The sequence below is a fragment of the Podarcis bocagei genome (genome assembly GCF_964188305.1).
Source record: "Podarcis bocagei genome assembly, chromosome: 5".
NCBI classification, from domain to species: domain Eukaryota; kingdom Metazoa; phylum Chordata; class Lepidosauria; order Squamata; family Lacertidae; genus Podarcis; species Podarcis bocagei.
In genome coordinates this window covers 16787429-16806811 of record NC_138129.1, presented here as the reverse complement: position 1 = coordinate 16806811, position 19383 = coordinate 16787429, and the positions used below count along the sequence as shown (strand labels likewise).

General features: G+C 41.6%; 2 protein-coding genes and 1 long non-coding RNA gene across 5 annotated transcripts in view; 1 reads left to right on the top strand and 2 right to left on the bottom strand.

Moving 5' to 3' along the window:
- Positions 1-19383, top strand: part of RTF2 (replication termination factor 2) — a 64907-nt gene that overhangs the window by 25487 nt on the left and 20037 nt on the right. The gene's annotated exons all lie outside the window — the stretch shown is intronic.
- LOC308588147 (beta-1,3-galactosyl-O-glycosyl-glycoprotein beta-1,6-N-acetylglucosaminyltransferase 7-like) lies at positions 5061-17681 on the bottom strand. Of its 3 annotated transcripts, XM_081196473.1 has the most exons (6): positions 17299-17681; positions 11857-12020; positions 11292-11425; positions 9076-10114; positions 7492-7587; positions 5061-6474 (listed from the first exon to the last, which is right to left on the bottom strand). In XM_081196473.1, the coding sequence occupies exons 4-6, from the start codon at positions 10052-10054 to the stop codon at positions 6245-6247; spliced, it is 1305 nt and encodes a 434-aa protein (XP_081052599.1). In that variant the 5' UTR covers positions 10055-10114; positions 11292-11425; positions 11857-12020; positions 17299-17681; the 3' UTR covers positions 5061-6244. The 3 variants fall into 3 exon arrangements, with proteins under 3 accessions (XP_081052599.1, XP_081052600.1, XP_081052601.1); XM_081196474.1 differs by lacking the exons at positions 11292-11425; positions 17299-17681 and having other exon boundaries at positions 11857-12563; XM_081196475.1 differs by lacking the exons at positions 5061-6474; positions 7492-7587; positions 17299-17681 and adding an exon at positions 7611-8069 and having other exon boundaries at positions 11857-13128.
- LOC308588420 lies at positions 6771-7494 on the bottom strand. The gene is made up of 2 exons (XR_014008739.1): positions 7396-7494; positions 6771-7343 (listed from the first exon to the last, which is right to left on the bottom strand). It is a non-coding gene; the product is annotated as an uncharacterized lncRNA (long non-coding RNA).

The window sequence follows — 19383 nt, the reverse complement described above, 5'->3', positions numbered from 1 at the left end:
CATGTCTACTTGGAAGTAATTAAGTTCAATGTTTAGTTCAAGTATATTCTCTTCTTAACAGAGCAATTGGCCCAAGCTAAATGTGGTCTGTTCTGATTTTTTAAATCAGTTCTTAAATCAAACTTTTGTGAATGGGAGACTTTTATTCATACACTTGCGTGCCACTGGGATCTACATTTGTTTCTCTTGATTTAGATAACAATTTACAGAATTTTTGAATTTTAACAAGAGGGCCGTAATAGCCATGGGTCACATGATCTCCTTGGAAGCTATTGTGAGTGCTGCTGTTTTTTGTGGCTGTGGTGAGAATCTTTGCTTTCATGCTATGTTTCTTTAGCTGTCTCAGTTGCCTTCATGAAGACAATATGCTCAAAAGGCTCAGTAATTGGAAGGTGAAGGTGTTTATTCCTTGCTGCATTTCTTATTTTATTCTATAACTGGGTTTCACAGTCCCTATAGCACCAGCAAAAAGTGGCAAAAGGTAATTGGAATTGCTGGCCTACTGCTCACCACATTCTTGCCAATGGTGTTGAATATGTATGTACAGTACAATATCTGGTTCACTGAAGTGCATCTTAGTTGTACTGGGTTTCTGGTGCTTGGTTCCTTTGGAAGGGATGCATCCATACATGGGTTTCCACCAATAAAAAGCTCTTGGTAGGGGGATCCTTCATAGCACTCTGTTGCCTTCTTCCACATAAGTTAATGGCTCCCACTGATAAAGTTTTGGGGGCTACTGTTGGGGAAAACATAAAGGTAAAATGTGCTCCCTTGCTCCTGACATTGGACAGGCTCCACTCAGTTTTCCACCTATGCCTGTAACCTCTCTCCACTCACTACTTGGTTATTTCACTCACTACTTCTCAGTTGCAGCTCCTTTGTTCTTTCCTACAGAAGAGGCATTCATTTTTATAAGGGGGTGGAATCATGAAAAGCTGGGATCCAGCCCCAGATTACCATTAAACTGGCCTCAGTCCAGTATACCTGAAGGAGCGTCTCCACCCCCATTGTTCTGCCCGGACACTGAGGTCCAGCGCCGAGGGCCTTCTGGCAGTTCCCTCACTGCGAGAAGCCAAGTTACAGGGAACCAGGCAGAGGGCCTTCTCGGTAGTGGCACTCGCCCTGTGGAATGCCTTCCCACCAGATGTCAAGAGAAGAACAACTACCAGACTTTTAGAAAACATCTGAAGGCAGGCCTGTTTAGGGAAGCTTTTAATGTTTAACAGACCACTGTATTTTAATACTTGGTTGGAAGCCACTCAGATTGGCTGGGGAAACCCAGCCAGATGGGCGGGGTATAAATATTGTTGTTGTTGTTGTTGTTGTTGTTGTGCCAGCCAGATGGGCGGGGTATAAATATTGTTGTTGTTGTTGTTGTTGTTGTTGTTGTTGTTGTTGTTGTTGTTGTTGTTGTTGTTGTTATTTACAGCACATCCAGTCACTAAATCCAGAAAATAAATACAGCCCATCACACTGATGGTCACTTTGCTAGTGTCTTAACTAGTGTTTCAGTGGCTTTCCTTTGATTTTTCTCTGCTCTCGACCTTGATTCTAAAACTTAGCGTTGTGGAGCTGTTCGACAGTGGAACAGACTCCCACAAGAGGTGTTGGACTCTCCTTCCTTGAAGCTTTTTAAGCAGGTTGGGTGGTCATCTTTCATGTTGAGATTCCTGCATTGCGGGAGGTTGAGCTAGATGACTTGTGGGGTCCCTTTCAACTCTACAATTCTATGATCTATGATCCAATGCTGGCTCCCACAAGAAAGCCAGCATTATGGTCCCTTGCTTGAACACCCTTTTGAAAAGAGAAACATAACTGAAGCATTACAGCGGTTTGTTTAAAAAGCTAATTTCAAATTACTGGTGTGCGTGAGAAAAATCCCCACCTGCAGTCACAGCTTTCTGCCAGTTTCTATAGCTTAAATCTAGTCAAAATATCAATTCCACCCCCCACCTTGAAGTAAGTCTGGTACGTCAGTGATTCTCTACAAGATATGAAGCATATAAGATTCATATGCTGATGTGTGGGGTTTTTTTAAATGTTATCTTTTTAAAAAAATACTTGAGAGAGCAAGGGACATGGGGGTTAGTTTCCCAAATAAATAGTGGAGCAGATGACTGGTCCTGAGGTTAGAGGTTATTTAAAATAAACTCCACTGCCAAAGAAAATTCTCGTGGTTGTGGGAAAATGTTTAATGGCTTGTTCTGATGACTTTCTGCTTAAGCTGCAGGTCAAAGCAGAGAAGGCCTGGCTACTTTTTCACTGTGGTGGTGGGACCTTCATTTGGCTGCCTCACAGTAGACTTGGTGTAACCCCCACTAGCTGGCTGGTAACAGTGAGACCTTTTTGAAGCCATGAAAGAAACCCAGTAGAACAGTATGTTGCTACGGTCTGCTTTTCTGTGGCTTAGATTCTCTACCTATAAAAGAGGAACAAGCCTCACTATTGTATACATATATGAAGGCATTCATAACTCCTAAAGCCTTCCGTGTTCAACTGGAAAGGAGCATTTGTTAAAGCACAAAATGATGGCATGCTTCTAAGAAACCTCAGAATTCACTGTAATGGGAATTACTCTGGTTTCCTTGTGGAGGTAGAACAGAAGACACTTCCCCCTTTATGCTATTTTGGCTGCTGAATATACCGTATTTTTCGCCCTATAGGACGCACTTCCCCCCCTCCAAAAATGAAGGGGAAATGTGTGTGCGTCCTATGGGGCAAATGCAGGCTTCAGGAAGCTATATGCAAGTCTTGCAAGCCCGGCGGGATGTCCCGCGGGCTCGCAAGGCTTGCGGGCAGCAGCCTGCAGCCCAAAAGCTCGGGGGACAGCGGGGAGGCGCAGCGCCGCCACCCCGCTATTCCCCGACCTGATCTGGAGACGGGGGGGGGGGGAGAAGCAAGCTTGCTTCTCCCCCCGCCAGCCCCACAAACTCGGGGGACAGCAGGGCAAGCTGTCCCTGAAGGCAGAAGAGGGAGACGGAGCGCTCCGTCTCCCTCTTCTAGCTTGGGGATGGCTGCGCAAAGCCTCTGCAGGGCAGCGGAGTGCGCTGCCCCACAGAGGCTAGGGAGGCTGTCCCTGAAGGCAGAAGAGGGAGACGGAGCGCTCCGTCTCCCTCTTCTAGCTTGGGGATGGCTGCGCAAACCTGGGGGGGAAATAAAAAATTTTCCCTTGATTTCCCCCCCAAAAAACTAGGTGCGTCCTATGGGCCGGTGCGTCCTATAGGGCGAAAAATACGGTATATGTTCTGTTGAAACTAACAGCTTATCTAGGCCGTTGACCTGGATCCCTATGGTGAATGTAGCAGTTGTTTCTGGGATGGTGAGGGGAAAGGGAGCATGTCTGAGAAAAATGTTGTGTGCTGCTGCCACCTTACCAAACAACCTTATCAGCTTGTTGAGCAGAGGTAGGAATTGGGCTCTGTTGGCTTTGCTCTGTATCTTTCAGGGAACAAGGGTTTTCACTGCAAACTAGGACTAGCAGTGGAGTCCTGCAAACAAAAAGCTCTATTCCCAAAGTCAGTGTTTTATGATTGTGTAGAGATGTTGGGTGAGGCGCATCCTTCCTGTGGCTGCTTTTTATTTTTCTAGATCCTGTTTATGAACACTCTGTTAAGTGGCTGAAAGCAAAATGTTTGTCTGGCATATATTCCTTTTTGCCCATCATTACGGCAGTGATCAAGTGCAGCGTTAGTAGAAATTATCTGGCTTCTGAGTCACATCCAGATTCCTTTCTCTCATCCTATACCATGTATATAAAACAGCTTTGCAGTTCAGCTTTCAGCAGTTCCCAATAAATATAATTTGCATGTTCAGCTTGCAAGTCTGAATTAGGGCTGAGGTGGATAGGAAGATAGATCTAAAAGGGACAAGTGTTTGCTTCCATTGACACAAGACTTGGTTCATACCTAAAATGAAGCCTGTCTCTGTGAAAGCAGGCCTCATCATAGGATTTTTTTTTCACTTATAAGCAAGTTTTTGTGAAACACTTATAGCTATAATGGGGTTAAAATGTTTGAGTAATCTTTTTTCTGAACCTTCTTTGTTAAATATTGTCTTTTTAGGCTCATTTCCAAACTTTTCATCTTCTGCTTAAAATATAAGGACAATAAAACTAGCAGTCAGCTAGCTTCAGCGGAATGAGATGGTAGAATAGACTTGCAACACTTGAGATTGCAGGTGACAGAGGGTTGAACAATTTTTGAACACAGGCCTATATCCAGCACAGAGTTAAGCATACTTAAACAGTGGGCCGAAGGGGGAAAAGCCGGGTGGTGGTGGTTAGAGATACATTGCTACAGATTTAGAATTAGTGAATGTTAGAAATTAGTAAAGTGGTAGAATGTAGATAATATTTGGAGTATTGAAGGGAAGATGCCGGGCCAGCGGGAAAAAATATAGGCTGAGCTTCCTTTCCAGGCCAGGGCCTCACCTCAGATATTTATTTATTTTTATCTGTTAAATTTATACACCGCCTCCATTAAAAAATGTCAGGGCAGTTCACAGAATAGAGGCCATGAGCATGACAAAAGGTGTTGATGGCTCATCACAGAGAAATCCAGAGCAAGGGTGTGGGTTACAGGGAAAATGTCACCTTTTAAAACTAGGCTTGGCAAACAGGCAGAAGGGGAGGAATTGCTTGGCAAGAGGTGTTCGGGGAACAAGGAGGAGGAAGTAGGGAGAACTCAATGTGGGTGCTTTGGCAGGCTGGCACAGAGGCATAGAGATGTCTTGGAATCAGATGTGGCACTGCTGTGGGGAGGAGTTCCTTCTTGAGATGTATTGCTCTGACCTCTCTCCAAAGTAGAGCCAGGTGTAAATATGCGTTGATAAACCATATTTATTAAAGACATGACAGTCTCTGCTGTGTGTTGATTCCCAGCGGAAACATGACCCTGGGTAAGCAGCCAGAACTCCCTAGAATCTCGCCGCTGCTCGGCAGATTCTGGGGATGGCACACAACCTTTGCAACAATATATTGTGACTTGATGAGATTCGTTCATAGCTGGTAAGGCTTTACTCAGTGGCTTGTGAGCAGTCAGTTATGGAGCACATGCACCACCTGCATTGCTAGAGCATTTTATTATATAAAATTTAGAGAGGTAAAACATTAAAGTGTGGAAATAAACTGTTTTTCAGTGCTTCAAAAATAATCTCCCTTTCTCTTACAAGTGAAACAATAGGTCACTTTTCACACACTTTTATTAACAGTAAAAAAAAATTGTTTTGCGACCTTTGGGCCTTGTATCTGACCTTTGGGCCTTCTGTTCACCATCCCTGTTCTAACATGTTCATCTTAAATTAAAACAACAACAACAAGCATTCAGATACAAATCTCTGTCCTGAAAACCACAAGCACACACACAAACAAAAACAGATCCATGCATTTAGTACAGGGTTTTTTTTTTTACCTGACATTAGAAAACTTGCAGCCATCACAGTTATAATTAAATTTGGTTTCAAAATATTAGGCAATAATTAATTTAATAGTTTATAAAATTACCTTCTCCCTGTAAGCCTTCTTGTAAACTTTCACTTCAAAACATATATAATGTCTGGCATTCAATTGAAATAATTGAATGTCTTTGTTCAGTGCCATCTGTTCCTTCACTGCCGCTTTCTTTTCAGTAAACGGGCTTAATTCTTCCTTCCATCTGAATCAAGGCATATGGTGCACTGAATTTCAGCTTTTACCACAGATTCTTCACTTAGTTGCAGGATGGTGGTAGACTGTATATACACTGGTTGCTTCTCTAGTTAATGTGCAACTTGATTTTTTGAGGAGTGGGGGCAAATTCAGGGCAGTCCTAATCCCTTGAGCAGCAGTGCTGGATGGGGTGCAAATTTGTCAGGGAGAGCCTCTGCTGCTGTGGAGGTCCCTGCTGTGTGCCTTCCAGAAGCTACCGCTGGTGGTGGTGCTTGTATTGAAATACTGCTGAACATTTAAAATTTTTGTTCCTTGATTTTCATCAAAGGAATATTTAATTGAACACAGTGTTGATTAACATTGCTGCCCTATTTCAGGATGGTGATAGTAGTCTGGAGAAATCAGTATTGGTAAAGTCACTGGATTCAGAACACATTGTCTCTTCTTTCTGTTAAAAGATGTTTTCCGTTTTTACGCCCTCAGAGATAGAACATGCTACTGTATTGCACAGATTCCATAACTGATATGTGCTTTGGAATGTATACTTTTTCCTCTCTTTTTTTCTTTTGTTCTTCTTTGTCCTCCAAATATTTGCAATGGTTATTTCAGTTGTTCTGCTTCACGTTGAAATGTATGTTCTTGCAAATACCAGTGTGCTTCCAGTGGGACTTCAGCCTGCTGGAGTACCTTATGCCTATAATGCCTCTCCATGCATTCCATCACAAGTGGATAGGTTGCCGGCTCAAATTTGTTGGCGAACAAGTAGGGAGATTCATGGATCCACTTTAAGTCCCCAAGACCATACACACAAATGTCTCTGACATAATGGCCTGCAAAAGCGAAATAGCAAATTGACAACCCCAGATTGCATGCAACACAGAAAGGGAAATATGTGGTGGACATTTTACATTAGAGGTGGGGAAAGGCAGTTCTGTTGTTTAAGCAAGGTCCCAGTAAACCAGGCATAGGCAAACTCGGCCCTCCAGATGTTTTGGGACTACAATCCCCATCATCCCTGACCACTGGTCCTGTTAGCTATGGATGATGGGAGATGTAGTGCCAAAACATCTGGAGGGCTGAGTTTGCCTTATGCCTGCACTAAACCCTAGGATTCCTTTTTAAAAAAAACCACATTTGCTTTTGATCCTGCACAAATACTATCTCTCTGAACATGATCAACAAAGGATGGGACTTCTTAGACGTGCAGTATCCATCATAAATGCATCCAGATCTGTTTCAAAATTAATGCAGATCTTTAAGGAATAAATGAACCCTTTTTCTTATTCACAAACCATGTTTTTCTTAGGTGCAAGCTAAATAAGTTTGGTACTGTATTAAGGTTAGTTTGTCAGATTAGGAATGGGACCCAGGTTAAAATCCCCACCCAGCCATGAAGCTCACTTGAGGTGAGTTGTGATGATAAACTGAGGGGGTGATGATCGTGTATGCTACCCTGAGCGCCATCACTGAAAGCTGTGGGATATAAATAAACACATTGCTGTAAAATTGCTACTGGATTCTCAGCCCATTATATCTGTTCCTACATATGTCAGTGCATGTTGCTTTTTTAAAAATGCTTTGTGAATGAATATTGAGGTACGTATTGGAAACCAATTACAGGAAAGGAGTTACAGTTATCCAGTAGAAGCAACTCATCCCTTCACCGGCTGTAGTTTTATCAGCTCTGTTGCTGTACAGCCTCCATTTCCTCAGTGGGGAGTCTGCTACTCAACTTGAGTCTGCTGCTCAACTTGCAGGTTTCCAAATGCATGGAAGTTGTGCTTTCTTTGTGTTTGGCAGATGGCTGTCCCAGGGGATGTGTGCTGTGTGCAGTTTATTATATTTACCTTTGCAACCATTGTGGCTTTTCCCTTCTTGATCTCTCCACTTGATAGCACGTATGTTTCCTTCCCACTGTGCATCTGGTGTTGCACCTGGAGCATCTAACAACCAAATTGAAAGCAACATTAGCTGTTATTTTGTTTGAATTCATAGGCCACCTCTCAGTATTGTTACTCCCAAGGGGTGGCTAGCAATCCCGAGCTTTTCTGGACTGGGGGTTCCTCTTCTATTTGCAGTTCCAATATTTCCTCATCCCATGAGATACACTAAATATTCAGCAATCATAGCTCTCTTTAGAAAAGCACTGTGTTTTGTTCTGAAAGGTGGTGGTAGTGCAGGAGTCCTTCATCGCTATGTCAAAATTCAGTGATGCAAGTCCCAACATCTGGAGAGGCCTCTGAAAAATTCTGCCCAATATGAACTTGCATGGTTCAGGGGTGCCAATTATTCTCCATTAGAGCACCACATGTTCCAGAAAGATGTGATCGTGCCTGATGTAGGGAAACTGCTTCAGCATAGGACTGTGGCATAACACCCTTTATAATTCCCCATTGCTTGCAAGGAGCAGCCTGCCAGGAGCTCTCTAAGGAAAAGAAGGAAAGAGAGCTTAGAAGGCTGTAGATACTACTAGAATGAATTCTACTGACTCTGCTATTCCTGGCAGGCAGATAGGAGATGCTGTTGAGAGAGCTTGCATGAGTGAGACCTTTAATTCCAGTCTCCAGTCTCATGCTCATACTTCTAAATCTACGACTGCGGACCCTCATATGGGACAATTCCACCAACCTAGAAAGGGGGTGTCCCACTTAACCAAGGTTTGGGCATCCCCATTTAGTCTGTGAGCAGTTTTGGCAAAGGCCATGCCCATACGTTCTACACCCGTTGGCCTATGTGACACCAGATGTGTAGCAGGTAAAGAATGCAACTAGATTGACAAGAGGGTTTATGGGCACCACCAGTCAGCTGACACCCAGTACTTGCATAGTGCTGGGTGTGGTGCTTTGCAAGCCTCAACACTCAGTTGATAAGCCTTTGGAGATAGAATTTATTTTCAAACCACATGGGCAAAAAATTGGTTGCCTGCCACCATTGTGCTGAAACTTGGCCTATCATCTGGATCTAGTTCCTCCTTATTCCTGTTATAAACATTGCCTAGAACACCTAGTATCGTAACAGTTTGTGGAATTGGTAGACCCTATATCAATACCGAGTGGTTTTACGGTGTTGTTTTTCTGTTTAAAGGTAAAAGAGGCCTAATTTCTATTTTTAAAATATACATTCAGATAGGTCCTAAGGATTGAAAAAAAAATCTGCTTTTCCTGCCTATAGTTTTTTATAAAAACAAAAAACACAAGAACAACAACCAATGGGTTGTGTGGAGTCAGGAAAAGCCCCTTAAAAATCAGGATTTTTTTTTCATTTCGTACCTGGCATGTTGACATCACATTTCAGTGTTGAAAACTGTTGGTTTAATATTTGCTCAATACTGTCAAATGATGGGGAAATAGCTTAGGGAAGCTGAACTCACTGGCTCCTGGACTTGAATATTCAAGACTTGGAAACAGTGTTCAGTATAAATAGCTGCTTACCTGGTAGGCGGTTGAGGGTGACCCAGTAGTGCTCATCCGGACTATAGGTATCCCTTGACCATTCAAGCAAATCTCTTGCACGTGTATCAGTCAGTATAAACTCTACAAATTCTCTTGTGAGTACATAGTAGGCACCCCCAAAATAAATAGTCAAATTATGGGGAGGTTCACTTTTCACATTCTTCGTTGGATACACATAAGATTTTTCTGAATGCACATATTCTTTGTAACTCACATGTGTCCGGTATTTCATATGAGGCGGTTGAACAATTCCTGGGGTCATATTTTTACCATTCCATTTGCTTTTGATGTACTGCATAAGTTCCTTATTAGTTTTGATGGGATAATCCTGGCCACAAAGATTAATAACATAATTCCATTGATTTTTTGAATGAATCAAGTCCTTCATACAGTTGATATCGGCTTGTAATCTGGAAAATCCTGCATAGACAACATTCTCTGTCCTCGAAGCGATAAAAATATTTTCAAAGCAGTTAACCAGGGTTTGCACAGCCGACTTGTAATCCTTTGATGATTTTTTGTCAATGTGTATACAGTAAACATTCTGAGGCACATAAATGGCTCTGAGTAATTTTATAAACATGTCCAGCTCCTTGTGAATGGTGATGATGTACGCGAAGGAGAAGTTGCCTTCTTCTTCTGACAGAGGACTTGTAATGAAGTGAAGTCTCTTCTGAAGTGTCGAGCAGTTGCAAGGCGTCTGTATGCAGGTAGACATTTCTTGCCTGCGGATAACCTGCTGGCACAAGTGGCCAATTTGAGGAGCAGCATCTTTCCCATCAAAGAGGGCCGAGCAAAGCTCATCGGGGTAATCGCCACACTCTGCTAATTCTGGGAGGAATTTTTGCTCATCGCCTTCCTTGGGGATTGTATTCCTTACGTAGACGAAAGCACAGATGATAATGCAACCCACGATGCATATAAAAAAGCCTGATTTTGCTGTCTCAAGTAGGTTCATCTTTTGCACTCCAGTTGTTTTGTTCTTACCATTGTTCAGTGAAACAGCGTTCAGTTGTACCTGTGAGGGGGAGAAAGGAAAATTAGTGTTTCGTTACCTTCACCCTGATGGCGTGTTCATTCTGTTAGAGGCAACCAGGATTGAACTTGTGGTGAAAATTTTGTTTCCTGAAAGACAGGCTTAATTGTGGCTTAAGCTTCTGCAGTTGGCTGTAGGTTTTCGTTGAAGCAATTTTCAGTTTTTGTTCCTGGTAAAACCAGACATGATGGTGGCAGGTGTGGTTTTTACCAAGTCCATTCTATTGATATCAGCTCAGCAATTCTGCAGTTTCTTTAGGCTGAATATACCTTGTTCCTGGAAGGGTGGAGACAGGGTTTAAGTCTGAGAAAGAATGCAATGTCTAATCTTTTAAAACCAGGATCCAAAGAGCTATTTAGTTGCATCTAGCTCTTTTAATTTGTTAATTATTATTTTTTTGTATCCACACCCCCTCCCCGCCTGCCCTTTGTGCAATTGCTTTTGCAACTTCCCTGGGTTTACCGTTCAGTATTTTGAGGGGTGGGAGCATAGTTGCTGGCTTGAGAGACACAATGCAAAGTCCTGTTGCTTATGTGGGTCTAGATGAGCAATTGTCTGGATCCTGGCAGTGATTTATAATTTTTTTTAGCATGCATGCTATCATATATATCAGGCATGTCCAACCCTTCGATCACGGGACTAATTAACCCCCCCCCCCAAATAGCTCAACAACTTTGGTTAATACCCCAAAAAAGCTCGAAAACCCTTGGCAATAACAATGGGTATATCACTGCCAGGGTTTTTTTATACTGGGAGTAGATCGCAGTCTCTTGAAAGTTGGACGTGCCTGATATGTATGATTCACTATCCCTTTACTTAAATGGGTTTTTCTCCAAGAAGAGTAGGGATCTTCTGTTCTAGTAATATAACCAATACATTGACACTTTTACAGCAATTTGTCACTGCAGAAAAGGCCACACTGTTGCCACTGTTGTAACAAAGTTTAAATTAAAACACTTTTATTATTTACATTTTATTAGCACTAAGCGTGCTTTTGAATGCAGTTTATAAAATGAAAATCAGTGTTTTTAACACACTTCAATGTTCTCCTAGGTAAAACATTCTAACCGTAGCAACATTGTTTTGCCTTGCTGTACTATGTAAGTTTGATGCTTCCAGACCTATTTTAGCAAAATTGTTTACTATTTCACATGTTTACCTTTCTGAATGTGGTCTTACACAAACTTGACTTCGTTGTCACATCCTATGCCTCTCAGCACAGTGGTATGTTTTCTTGCAGCTCAGAAGTCAAGTCTCTGTCCTTGAACTCTTAGATGCTGGATATATGCAGTACTAGAGGGGAAAAAATATTTAGCAGAAGGAGCAGTCCGTTGAAATGCTTTGTGACCCTAAATAGGTGGTCAGGCAGTATGGATTTCACCATGTTTTTCCAGGTTTGAAAACTTTATTCAGTAGAAATAATGCCAATATGTGGAATCAAAAATATCATGTGGTTGCTATTTTGTCCAGCACTGATGATAATTTGAATTCCTCCTATCTGATCAACAGCCAGCACAGCAAAATCTTTAGATTATATTTTTTTATTTAGCTGGTGTTGTGTGTTTTTTTTTTTTTTGTAATATCTAAGCTTTAGTTTTAATCAGTTACACTTATTCAACCTGCATACATATTCTGACTGCAAGCTTTCAAGGGACAACATGCAAAACAAAAACGAAACACATTCTGAAGGCACTCACAGAAGAAATGCAGCTCATTTCCCTTACCCGTCTATCCTGGTCTTCAAGTCAGAAGAGTGTCCTTTCCCCCGATTCATTGTGCTGATGAAATCCTTTCTGTGTAGTGCTAGATGGAAGATGCATCCATTTTGCTGCTTACTCCTGTCTCTGCCTTAGTCACACTGCTCTTCTGCGGTGCTGCCTGTGCGGGCCTAAGAAAAACATCAGGAATAGTAGTCCCAGCAGAATAGCGTTTGCTTGGAGGCTCAGAGGGGATTGGCTTACTGTGTAAACATACACATGGAAGCAGTCCGGCGTATTCTTAATGCAAGCCTCATGCGTCCACTGAATCCGCAAAGGTTCAGTTCTCGCATCAGGTTTTGGATGATGTGAGGAAGGAGGGGGAAGAAGGGGGGGAGGAGGGAGTCTTTGAAAGGTGGGCGCAAAGTTTTCTCAGCAAAACAGAATCACGCTTGCTCTGAGGTTGCAGTCTGCTGCCAAGTGACTAACAGAGCCAAGAATAGATTAGCATAATGGACATTATGTACCCTGTTGTGAGGGTTACGAGTGTGTTTAAGGGGTGTTACAGTAGGGAAGCTCTGGCTGTGTCACAAAGCCAGAAAGGCTGTGCTACGGTGGATGAGCGATTTTTTTAAAAAGGGAGTTGAAAATCGCTCTGGATTAGGCAGACCTACGGCTGATGTTGTAACAACACTGCCACCGGGAAGTGCGTGAGCAGAGCATTGGGGGTCAGCAAGTCCCTACAGTTCACGAAAGGCTTTAAAAGCCTCTGCACATGTAAACATCACTGGGAAGAAATTTGCATCCTTAAGATCCACCCTGCCTACCGAGACAGACTGAAGCCACTTGCATTTGGAACTGACATTTCCCTGCTATAAGAGGCTAGGTAGGAGGAGAGCCAGCACCGGCTGTATTCAAGGTCAGGCTGTGGCAGGACACACAAAATGTGACTCCAGACACGTTTGACAGGAAGTGTCACCAGGACATCACGCTACAGCATTTCACAGATGGAAATAGGGATGTTAAACGCAGTATAAGGAGTCTCTCTAGGAGTATATTGCATTTTAAAACGGGGTTTCAGAGTTTTTAGGGGTTTTTGAATGTCTTATGTAGATTTTTCAATTTCATTGTTCTGTATGGGACAATGACAATAAAGATATCGTATTGTATTGTTCTTCCCTGCTTGCCATGCCACTGTTTCGAACACAAAGTATTACTGCCCGAGCAACAGCATCAAAAACAGATTGCTAAAGATTCTTCTCCACCTGCCGGTGTCTCTGTTCTGCAGATATTTCAAAGTAAAGGTTTTGTTCTTTTGTGTAGAGATGCTAGGAAAACAACATTGTCCTAATAATATGTCGTCTGCAATTCAGAAAGAAGCAAAAGAGGAAACGGCCCTAGCAGCACTGATGATGCTTGAGTGTCAGTACATTTGGGTTGATGTGCATTTGCACTAGAATTTTTTCTGAGGCTGCATGTTGTGTATCCTGCCATGGTGTGACTTTAAATGTAGTTTTCCTGGCCCTCCTCATAAGCTCCTCCTTCTTTTTATGTTCCCCTTTGAGTGGCTTTTCCTAATTGTCTCACACCCATTATATATCCAGTCGTTGATCATTGCAGGTGAAGGCTTCCTGCAAGTACCATCTTATCAGGTGGTCTCCACACAATATAGGAATCAGGCCTTTAGTATGGTGGTACCAACCCTTTGGAATTCCCTCCGGTTAAATATTAGGTACCCTCACTGTTATCATTTCAGTACCTACAGAAGACCCTCCTCTTTCAACAAGTCTTTTTAGTAGAGACCTTTTCTAGAATTGGAATTGTTTTCAGATATTTTAGTTGTTTTGTTACTTGTGTGTTTGCCACCCTGGACTCTTTAGGGAGGATATAAAGGCAATTAATAATGCCATTTAGTTTTTCTTTACAAGTGATTTCAGTGCACCTTAAAGTGCACCAAATTTATTACAATGTAGCTTTCATGGACCACCACAGACAGAAGTCCATGCAAACTAATGTCATAATAAATGTGTTAGGCTTATAAAAGTGCTATTCAGACTAGACCCTCTGAAATCATTGCACAAATACTCTGAGTATAACTTAGTTGCATAAATCTTTATGTATACAAAGGAAGCTCTTGTTTTTGCTGTAATGCTCTTAACACAGTTAACACAGAATTTTAAACCGTCTAATTGATAAAGAGGAAGATTCCTGTGCTGGATCCAAAGAGGAGTGACAACAGAAGCAGGATGGTTCTGGCTAGTTATTTAACTTCTAGAAACTTAATGAAACAATGCATACAAAATTAAAGGTATCCCTGAAATCATACCTACCCCTTGAAAAATAGAGACAACATTTCACCAACAATAGATATGGTGGAGGGATTATCTATCAGATTTCACCTAGAGCAGGCACGTCCAACTTCCAAGAGACTGCGATCTACTCCCACTATAAAAAAACTGGCAGTGATCTACCCATCAAAGTTGTTGAGCTATTTGGGTGGAGGATGAGCCAAAGTTGTTGAGCTTTTCTTTTGGGGGGGCATCGGGGTCCCAAGAACATCCAGGATCGACCAGAGACACGCCGTGATTGACTGGTAGATCGTGATCGACCTGTTGGACGCCCCTGACCTAGAGTTTTGCAATATCCACCATCTTTACTCTGTTTTTCAATCTCTGATTATCATGTTGTAGAAACTTCACTACTATCAAAGAGCATTTTCCTTTTTATATATATAACATTTGAGTATACAATTAAAGCATATTTTGAGACTTCCTTTTCCTTATTAGCTATTTAGAGGGATTTGTGGGCCAAATCTCATAGGATAATAGAACGACGCCTGTGTTCAGTTTGTGCCGCAAAGGCACAACAGAGCTGCTGATGGAATTGGAGCAGATAGAGGTACTTGGAAGTAAACCTTTACAGACCCTGAGTAAAGTACAGCCATTCCTTTCTTACCAACTGCTGCAAGCTTGAGAAAAGTTATTTTGTAATGGTGATGTGTGTATTAATGTTTAATGAGGAGGGGGCCAAAGCTCAGTGGTCAAGCCTGTGCATTGTATGCCATCGGTCACTGGTTCATTCATCAGCGCCTTCACTTCAGGGTTTCAGATAACTACTTCAACTGTTTTTGAAGAGCTACTGTCATTCAAAGTAAACACTACTGTGCTAGATGGAAGGTGTTGTGAGACTCATACAATCTGTAGCTCTGTCAATGATAGATCGTCACCATATCCAGATTTCCTTTCCCGCTTCTTAAAGTATGCATAATGAGTCTCGCGATTAGTTCTCACATTGCATTTTTCCTAAATACATTGTGTGAAATTTCATGTGTAGATTGTCACTTGCCTTTTGTTGCATATAGTTCACAGCATGTACACAGTGGCTCAGTTCAGACATAATGCCAAACCATGGTTTGGTGCACAGTCTCTCATACAGGCTCCCCTTTCTATATATATATATATCTCTATATCTATCTATCTATCTATCTATCATCTATCTATCTATCTATCTATCTATCTATCTATCTATAAAACATCTTTGGCCAGTGTTATGTCAAATCGTTGATAGTACCTCACCTCCAAATCAGAGTTTGCAATAAAATAAAATAGAATTTTAAATTTGCGTTTGCAAATCATAGTTTGGGAGCACTTAATGTGGTTCAAATGTTCTAGTATGTAGAAATTTTTACTGGAATACTTGTAAACTTTTAAAGATAGCAGCATGTACTTACTTGTGCTGTTTGCATTTAACAAGAAAAAAGTAAAGGTATTGAAAACTGTTGACACAAAATTAGGAACCCAAAGAAAATTGTGGTTGATGTGCAGACTCACATACTTGCTAGAAATAATCACTTGAAAAGCATTAATTACAACTTGGAAACTGCTGCACTTCCCTCCTATTTTATTTGCAGTTAGGTACCTATTCATTGTGACAAGTGAACATACAAAACTGATTATTTTTCCACAGAAAAATGAAGCACGAATTTCCCCCCAGGAAATTTCCCACCCCATATCACAGGCCCACAGATGTGGTCCTAAGTTGCCAAACCATAGTTCATCATTTCATCTGAGCCCATGTTAGGTGCATTGAGAAACCATGGTTTATGGCAAGTTCCCAGCATCCGTGTACACAATAAAAGGCATGTGTTGAAGATGTGAAGTGGCACTAACACTGCGCCATGATTCTGGAATAGCTCAGGGTGAGCAACTTTTTAATGTCCAGTGCTCAAAAATCCTAGCTTTGCATATTCTGTAGAACACATAGCATAGCCTCATGAATAAGATAAACTGCCTTGTCCACAAAACATAAATCATAAAGCTTGGATAGACCAGAAGGGCATCGGGTCTAGCTGTCTGTCCCAAGACAATATCTTCCACACATCAGTTTCCTCCACAAATTAAACCACATGCTTGAGAGAGCCGCACACCACAGAGGAAGACTTGCTGCCAGATTCAGGCTGGAGTTTGTTGGGTGGGGGGAAGACCACAGAGGAAGACTTGCTGCCAGATTCAGGCTGGAGTTTGTTGGGTGGGGGGAGTTAAAAGAAACAGTAATGTGGTGGTCTGAATGGCCTAACCCTGGGGCATATAGTTTGATTGCTCCTTCCTGCAGTGTAAGCAAAACAGACCACCAACTTAGAATCATAGAATCATAGAGTTGAAAGGGACCCTGAGGATCATCTAGTCCAACCCCCTGCAACGCAGGAATATGCAGCTGTCCCCTATGGGGATCGAACCTGCAACCTTGGTGTTATCAGCACCATGCTCTAAGCAACTGACTTCTCCTTGCCTAAAAGATGTATAAGAACAGGAGCAGTGTGTGAGCTCTTGGAATTCAACAGAACCTGAACACACTTAACCAGTACAAGTGATGGCCACTTTATTGTCCCTTCCTTTTGTTTTTCAGATGAAATCTTTTCTCTTTTTAAAATCAGGAACTGCAGTGAAATATTACTGCCAACTAGAAACCAACAGCTGTAATGCTATATATGTAACACTAGATAGTTATTCTGTTTTGCCTTGTTCAACATGTTTATTCACAAACACGGATTAACTGTTTAAATTGTGTTCCAAAAATGCTAATCTCAGGAGTTAGAGGAGGTGACTGACATGGGATTGTTTATGGTAGGGGTGGAAATTGGCTGACTCGCAAGGATTTTGATTTTTAAGTGAACCAAAAGAGCCCGTTCTCCAGTTTTAGTTGTTTGGTTTTAGCTCAATACCTACTAAGAAAGAGATTGGCACATTTATTCAAGAAAATGCTTTGGCAGAGAATAAATGAGTAATAGACAGGTGTGAATCTCCCCCTCCCCCCCAGTACAATTATATATATGTCTACTCAGAAGTAAGTCCTGTTAAGTTCAAGAGTAAGCAGATATTGGATTGCACTGTAAGTGACCCTGATTTTGAAGCAGGTTGTAATTTATTTTTTTTAAAAAAACACCATAAAGTTTAGAAATAATAAACTCACCCTCTGCTGGAAAAGGCAGACTGTTTGGAGCCAAATTTGAGAAATGAGAGAGAAAATTCTCAGGATCCATTGCCCTTCAGGCAGATTCAGACTTCCCTTTCTCATGCGGTCCTTCCCTTTCTCATGTGGAGACCTTCCATCACATGAAAGTAGTTAATAATTAACGTGAAATGTTTGTATTTTAGGATTAGTTTTCCTTAACCACTTAAGTCCCGTGTTTTTGGATTCAGCAGCAATAATGTTCTGGATGACATAATTAAAAATAGCTTGTGTTTTTCTGGATTTTGTTGTTGTTGTTGTTCAGACAGCCTTTTAAGGCAGTGAAACCAGTCTTTTTAAGCGTGATCTGTAGATAAAGCATTGCTGTTGATTATAAATAGTCTTGGTATGGCTTTAACCTCTAGGCTGCTAGCAGAGTACAGTGAACAATGTGAAAAAATCTTGTGCTTTTCTTTTTCTTTTTTTAACTCTCCGGTTGCTGAAACTTTCCACTTGATGACAGCCATGTGAGAGGAGTGTAAGGATTTTTTGCCTACCAGGGAGGAGTGAAGAAATAATGAATCAGGTTGCGGAATCTGGCTTTGTGCCTTCCTCCCAATCTAAATAATTTCGCTTCTTTCGTCATCTTAATGTGTGAAGGCTTTTGTGTTTCATTTAAGTGGTTGGTTTGGAAGTTTAAATAATGAATTGAGAGCTGCGGGACACATGGAGTGGGGGGAAAGAAATTTTAAATAGTCTCTGTGCAGAATTCTGTAGCTTTGTTCTAATTCTCAGTTTTAACTAAAGCTGTTCTAATAATAATAATAGTAATAAAAATAATAATATGGGTAGACATTTGGATGCAATCAGGAGGAGCCATTCACATACGGAAATGGGTTTCTATGTGCATATTCCTAGCTGCCTAGAAAAGCACATATGCAATTAGGTGGGAGAGGGGTGCCCATTCTCCCCAGTTCAGCTGTTAGGGCCATGCACTGAGCCCTGTTCTAAAATCAGAAATTGTTCCTATAATCTCTGGGGGGCAGCAAGGTTTTGATTTAATACCCTACCATTCCTGCTTCATTAAACACTTCATCATTGTGCTTTTTTTGAAGAGTGCTTCATTCACACAGTGAGATTGAGCCTTTCAGGAATACTCGGTTATTTTAGAGCAGTGCTGTTGTGCACGTGTAACACTGAAATTTTGATTAATATTTTTTTTAAAAAAGGAGACTGCAGAATTATTTCCACAAAAGCTAAAGACAACTAACATTCTAAAGTAGTTATTTATCAATGCTTTCATGAATTCCAAAGATATAAAGTATGGTTTAGGCTCTTGCCTGCAGAAGCTTTTGCTACAATAAACCAGTTAAATCACCATCAACCATCACCAGCCATTTTAGTGCATAATCTAGCCTTCACCAACCTGTTGCCTTCCAGATGTTTTAGACTACAACTTCCACCATCCCCATGCAGCACACGAGACTGATGGGACTTGTAGGCCAAAATGACTGGAGGTCAGCAGGCTGGCAAAATGCCGGTGTGACAATTACATAGCTGGCAGAGCAGCATCCAGCAAAGATTTTCACGACAATTCCACCCATAGTGACAGACTATCTACGGAACAGAGCTATGCCTCCCTCCCCTTTAAAAACAAATATGGCTGCTTGTAGAGCCATAGGAGTTCCAGGAAGTGCCGTCAAAGAAGGTGGCGATGTTTTGGGTGGTGACGACCGGCGACTGTTTGCAGTAGAGTTTTGTTTTTGTTTTTTTTAAAATGAAGCTTAAATGGCCATATAAGTACAATAAAAGGTGTACGTTCCTGATGGTGCACAAAAAAGTTCTCTGTTGTGGGCTTAGCCCAAGCAGACATGCTTTATGTCAAAATGCTTGAGGCAATAAAACAGGAAACTGCCACTTTCTGCCCAGCTTTTCCTAAGCCCTATCAACCTTTTAAGTGCTCTGTGTGTGTGTGTGTGTGTGTGTTTTAAAAAAATCCTGCTCTCAATATGTGATCTTATTCACATATAAGTATTTGCTTTCTTTTGTTTCCTTGCTGTACATCCCTGTTATGCCCACCTGTAAACACTTCAGAAAAATATTTGG

What these genes read in the sequence shown, in the direction of transcription:
- LOC308588147 (XM_081196473.1), bottom strand. Translation starts at nt 10,054, where the DNA reads ATGAACCTACTTGAGACAGCAAAATCAGGCTTTTTTATATGCATCGTG. An exon ending in CACCCTCAACCGCCTACCAG is followed by an intron (nt 7,588 to 9,075) that starts GTAAGCAGCTAT and finishes TTTGGTTGTTAG; the next exon opens with ATGCTCCAGGTGCAACACCA. An exon ending in AAGCCACAATGGTTGCAAAG is followed by an intron (nt 6,475 to 7,491) that starts GTAAATATAATA and finishes TCGCTTTTGCAG; the next exon opens with GCCATTATGTCAGAGACATT.